The sequence below is a fragment of the Ipomoea nil genome, unplaced genomic scaffold (genome assembly GCF_001879475.1).
Source record: "Ipomoea nil cultivar Tokyo-kokei standard unplaced genomic scaffold, Asagao_1.1 scaffold0753, whole genome shotgun sequence".
NCBI classification, from domain to species: domain Eukaryota; kingdom Viridiplantae; phylum Streptophyta; class Magnoliopsida; order Solanales; family Convolvulaceae; genus Ipomoea; species Ipomoea nil.
Genome location: NW_017617181.1, coordinates 108,572 through 115,000, shown reverse-complemented (window position 1 = coordinate 115,000; position 6,429 = coordinate 108,572). Strand labels below are relative to the sequence as shown.

Sequence of the window (6,429 nt, the reverse complement as noted above, 5' to 3'; positions counted from 1 at the left end):
TACTGAACTCTATGTTCATAAATTTTGAACTTCATATTCACAATTATTAAACTCTATATTCACAATTATAGAACTCTATGTTCATAATTATAAAACACTATGTTCATAACTCTATGTTCATAATTTTTGAACTCTATATTCGCAATTATGAACAGTTTTGAAACCGTGTTCATCTTAGCATAATTTTCCAAATAAGAGACTAGTAGATTGATGATGTTGGGCACTTAGGTTATTGTTATTCTATCGTTGGGACTATATCATTAGGCAGTTGAGTTACTTGAGTACCATAATCTCACCACATAGTATATAATAGGGGTGTAAATGAGCCAAGCCGCTCGTGAGCGGCTCGGTCAAAGTTTGGCTCGAGCTCAGTCAAAATCAAGCTCGAGCGGCTCGTTTACTTATCGAGCTTGTTAAAAACAAGTGTATTTAGATTTTGATGATACCAAACTGTCATAGATTGTAGACCCCTATTTTTCGTTCGTTAGATAAGTCTTGTATGACAGAAGCATGAGATGTTAAACCATGCACGAGACTAGTATAATAAGTTTACATGAAGATTCGAAGATGATCGAAAGATGCTTCCAGACAAATGAAGGATTAAGCAAGTCTCGGATAGACTGCCTCTACAAAAGGAACCTTCGTCTAAGAAGGAAGGACGAAAGATAAGGACAATCCTTTCGTTCATCATTCCTAAGTGAACAAGTCAAGGACAGACTTGTAAAAAGACAACACTCATTAAGTGAAGCAATGAGAATGTTGTCTATTACTCAGATGGGCAAATCATTCGGACAAAGAGTGTCCTAGGAATGATTTTCACTAAAGACAATGAGCATTAAAAGACTTGTACCATCATGTCAAAGATTAAGGACAAAAGCCACAATGCTTTTGGCTCCAATGGCTATACAGTACAAGTGCATTAAATGCTCAATGCTCAATGGGTAATACACACTGGTTTTTAGGTTTGAAATTTTCATCTCCTTCCAACGGATGGATTTTTCCACCTATAAATACTTCTCTTCACCATTGAAGAAGGTGCTGGTTAACTCACTCTTGCGATCTTAAGAAAAGCTCTTCAAACGGTTTTCATTCTCTAAAGCTTTTCATAACCCGTGTCAGTTGTGAAGTTTTTTAGAGACAGATTCATCCTCACAGTTCACAACTTGAAGCAGTCTTGTATTTGCTCATGTGAAGATCAATCCAGACGTCAAGACAAGCTTCAACCTGTTGGAGAAACATCAGATTATCTTTCCAACATCTCAACTTATGAAGAAGTTGATATAGGCGGAGTAAACTCTAGGAGTTGAAAAACCTGTCAAGTGGCTGTTCGGCTTAGTGATCAAGGAAGCCAGCTTGAAGTAGTTTGTACTAGAAGTGATAGTGCAAACCCTTTCACGAGTTGTGAAAGAAGAGTGGAGTAGGTTTCGTTAACAGCCGAACCACTATAAAATTCTCTCTCTCCTTACCTCTTTACATTCTGCTATTACTTTCGTGCATCGCATATCATATCGACCAACCGCTAAGTTTTATTTCAACGAAAGTGTGCAAAGATCACTTAAATCAGAATATTATTTCCGTTGTGCATAACTCCGAAAAGAGTTTATTTGAAAAATCGATTAGAGTCTATTCACCCCCCCCCCCTCTAGACTCTCGCTAGACCCTACCAGGACCAACAGAGCTCGAGCTGAGCTCACATATCTTATGCTCGTGGCTCGACAAGCTGCTCGTGTGCCTTATATAATAATAATAATAATAATAATAATAATAATAATAATAATAATAATAATAATAATAATAATAATAATAATAATAATAATAATAATAATATTATTATTATTATTATTATTATTATTATTATTATTATTATTATTATTATTATTATTATTATTATTATTATTATTATTATTATTATTATTATTATTATTATCAAAAATTAAAATTTTACTATCGTCTAAGGCTTACCCTACTCCAGTACTCTCGTAGTCCCGTACTCTCGCCCCCATTCCCCCCAAGCCCTAACTCTGGAGTCTAGATGATAGTCGACGATGACAACATGGAGAAGAGATACAGAGACACCGTAAGACTGCTGGCCAACGGTTCGTTTGAGGTCAAAATCGAGCTCGAGCTCGTTCGAAAATAGTCGAGCTCGAGCTCGAGCGAGCCTTCCTTAACGAGCTCGAGCTCGAACAAACCCAGGCTCGAGCTCGGCTCGACTCGTTTAGGTGCGGCGGTGCGGCCATATCAGCGTCGTCAATTTTGCTTAATCTAACGGCAACGGCTAATTTCTGAAGATTTAAAGATTTAAGCGCGTCCTGGTAAGTGGGGGGTATTATGGTAATTGTAGTGATTTTTTATATCGGTCGCTTGTCAGTATACACCAACAGTGTTAACAAACGACACCAATAGTGTTAGGAAAAAGCACCACAATGAAATGCACAAATACACCAAAAAACACACAACACACCCAAAAAATATACCATATAACTCACCACCCCAATGGTCTATTCTGAACACTCTGTGATGCTATTAGTCATACCTAGTGGTGCGTTCTGGTGATGCGTATCGAATTTGTGCATATTTTTTTGGTGTGCATTTTCTAACATGGATAGTGTATATTTGTATAACTATTAGTGCGGTCGCACTGACCGCTCGGGAAGACACCAACACGAATTCTCAAATACACCACAGTAAGGTTAATAATGCACCAATAATGAACATAAAACACACAACACTATGATTTGATATATTCTGGTGCCCAATGACGACTTTAACCTTGCAGTTCGCGTACTGTGAGAACGCGCGCGAAAATATCGGAAAAGCCTTGATGAATGTGATTCGTTGGATTTATTTAACCTGATGGCCTACAATTAACCGCACCGCCGCACCTAAGTGCACTACCGCACTTGAACCTTCCTCTCTCTCTCTCTATATATATATATATATATATATATATATATATATATATATATATATATATATATATATATATATATATATATATATATGCATATGTAATCGTTAGACTATCTTTATCTCTACAATACTCTCTTACTTTAAAAATGAGTCTTACTTTCACATAATCAATTTTATAATTTCTTCACTATTTTCTCTACAACTCTATAATATTTTCTCACTTTCAAAAGTGATTTCACTTTCATATTATATTATAAAGATAATAACAAGAGAATAATAAAATAACTAATAAAAATAAAAATAAATAAAAAGGTACACAAAAGGATTTCAATTTTTTTAAATAAAAAGGATTTCTAATTTAGAAAGCTCATCGCTTTGCAAAGTTAAACAAAAACAAATTAAAAGAATCACCTCATTTTCCACATCATCTAGTTAAACAAAAACATTGTTGATTTGATCCAAATTATGTACATAGAATTACCCGGGTTGGACTTTCATTTTGAAGGTTGTAAGTTCGAGTCTCAATGGAGGCGTTATTAGCTCGTTGTGTTTCAGTAGATTGAGAAAGTATATGAACAGATACTACAATGTAATAGAGCTAATAGCATTCAAAAAAAAAAATGTACATAGAATTAATATATTATCTACATTTATGGGTGCAGTGGCAATGTTGTATTAACATCATCTAGTTAAACAAAAACTTTATTGTTGATTTGATCCAAATTATATACATACAATTAATATATTATCTACATTTATGGGTGGCAATGTTGTTAATAGTTAAACAAAAACATTGTTGATTTGATCCAAATTATATACATACAATTAATATATTATCTACATTTATGCATGGGTAGCAATGTTGTATTAACATCATGAGTTAATTCCATTTTTGGTCCTAGAATTATATGTGCCAGTCCGCTTTTAGTCTTTTTTTTTTTTTTTTTATTATCAAAGCATCATTTTTTAGTTCTAGTATTATTGTGACCTGACCAATTTTGGTCCTTTATAAAAAAATCATTGAGATTTCATTAAATAAAAGGGCATTTCACTCTTAATTATGAATTTTTTCAAAAAATAAAAATAAACATAAAGAATATAACTGGTGGTCAACGCACTTTGTATTAAAAAAAATCAAAATGTCCTCCAATTTAACAAAATTTCAACGATTTTGTTGATGGAATACCAAAATTGGTCATGTCACAATAATACTAGAACCAAAATGGAATGATTTGATAAAAAAAAAAAAAAAAAAAAAAAACTGTCACCTATAAATCTAGAACAAAAATGAAATTAACTCTAACATCATCTAGTTAAACAAAAACATTGTTGATTTGATCCAAATTCTTTACAAACAATTAATATATTATCTACAATTATCGGTGGCAATGTTGTTTCCATATAATGAACATGGATCAAACACCTGACCTTCAAATCTTCAATCTAACACTCTCCCATCTGAGCTATCCCCGCTTGTTAATTTTTGTAACAACTTAATTAAAATAACAAAATATATATCATCGATAATTAAATTAATGATAACTATTTAGTTTATATGTAATAAATTAACTATACTATACGCTACACATTTTTCTAGTGAGTTAATTCCAGCAAAGGTCCTCTGACTATCGTAATTTTCCAGATTTAGTCCTCGTCTTTTAATTTGGACAAATTAAACCCTTGACTATCATAATCTTTCCACTATCGGTCCTTCCGTCACCTCACTGTTATTTTGGCGTTAAATTAAGGGGTAAAATGGTCGTTTCATTTACTTAGCGTCTTCTTCCTCAAATCCTCTCCTCTTCAATAATAATACTCCCCATCTATAATCATTCAAATTCAATTCAAAACCTGACCAATATGCTCATTTTCTCCCTCACAACAAACACCACCTACTAAATATACCACTACTATGATCAAACATCACAAACACAATTCTCAACCCTGTCTCAAAACACCACCAGCAATGCTGTTGCGGCTGCCGCGGTCAGGGTGGCGGCAATGGATCCCACCGGTGTCATTGCAGAAGGCGGTGGGTCTCCCTGAGTTAGCCTTGGCGCTACCTGATTAGATCCTATAGGTGTGACTGCAATTAAGCTTGGAGGTGGCTGTAATGGCGAGGAGGAAATGATGCCGATGTTCAAGCCGTTGTTGCTAACTCTGAGGGAGCGGAGACATGGTAAGCGGAGGGGAGAGAGAGGGCTGTTTTTAAACCCATTGCACAGGCACTCCGTTTTGGTTTTCAGCACCATTTTTAGGCCGGAACAGCAGCTCCCCTGCGGCTTCGCCTCGGTGCTGTCGTTGGTGACGAAGGTTATGCAATCTGCCAGGTTGAGGATGATGTTGTTACAATCCACCGCTGCGCCGGTGCTGGATGGTGGGCTGAGACCACTGCGATCGCCCATACTGCAAGCATGGCCACTGTTAGTGGCCTGATAGTATTCAGTCTCATCGCCATTTTTGAAAATTTTGAGTGAGAGAAAGAAAGCCGGAGATTGACGACGGAGAAACAATCGGTGACGGTGTTGAAAAATTACGGATAATTTTGAGGCTGTCTATCAAGAACTCAAATGATTATGCGGCGGTCACCTCTCTACCATATCATAAAGATGAAGTCTGGAATGAAGAATGAGGAAGAAAACTGCTCTGTCTATTGATTATGCGTACACTGTCTACTGCCCTTTTAAATACTGAAAACTAGGAAGACATATGAATGAAAATATCCTAACTGATACAACCAACTAATTGATACAAAATATCTTAACAGCTTCTTCTTTACGAAATTCTTATCGCCAGAGTCGCGGCATAAACTGAAATGATTATGCGCTCCCTATGACTCCTAAAGCCAATGTTTTGCCTCAATGCGAGTAGGTATCATGTGAAAGAACATTCGATTCTACAAAGACCGCAGATTCCCAGGCTCAAGCAAGAATCACTTAAACTCCAAGTTCAAATCTCGCTACAAAGCCTCATTACTCGGCGCAAAAATGGTGATATTATGGCGAGAAACAACCTCTTCAACCATCTGCATCTGCATGCAGCAACAACGACTTCTCCACAAGCTCAAATAGCTCCCTGTAGTGAGAATCCAAAAGGGCCACTAATAATGAGTTAGAATATAATTGATCTGGGCTCTCTGCCTCTCTCTCTCTCTATAAAATGTTTTTCGCTGTTGCTTCTCTCTCTTTGCAAAATGTGGATTCCTGAGGGCTGAGTATAGAATAGTGGGTAAATGAAGAGAGAGAGAGAGGTGTGTTGTTTGGCGGTGTAATAGAGCAAAGAGAAAGACACATAGGCTGTGATAAGACAAATATACCCCTCGACTTAACGTTAAAATAACAGTGAGGTGACGGAAGGACCAATGGTGGAAAGATTATGATAGTCAAGGGTTTAATTCGTCCAAATTAAAAGACGAGGACTAAATATGGAAAATCACTATAGTCAGAGGACCTTTGCTGGAATTAACTCTTTTTCTAGTACATACGATACCAAAAGGTTAATGTATGTTTTTTTTTT

General features: G+C 35.9%; 1 protein-coding gene across 1 annotated transcript; it reads right to left on the bottom strand.

Annotated features, from left to right (window-relative positions):
- Positions 1–4,862: 4,862 nt before the first annotated feature.
- On the bottom strand, positions 4,863–5,318 carry LOC109176713 (non-specific lipid-transfer protein-like protein At2g13820). Its single transcript, XM_019326110.1, has one exon. It carries the CDS (start codon positions 5,316–5,318, stop codon positions 4,863–4,865), a length of 456 nt encoding a protein of 151 aa, XP_019181655.1.
- Between the last annotated feature and the right edge of the window lie 1,111 nt (positions 5,319–6,429).

Excerpts from the sequence above, each read along its gene's own strand:
- LOC109176713 (XM_019326110.1), bottom strand. The coding sequence starts at position 5,318 with ATGGGCGATCGCAGTGGTCTCAGCCCACCATCCAGCACCGGCGCAGCG.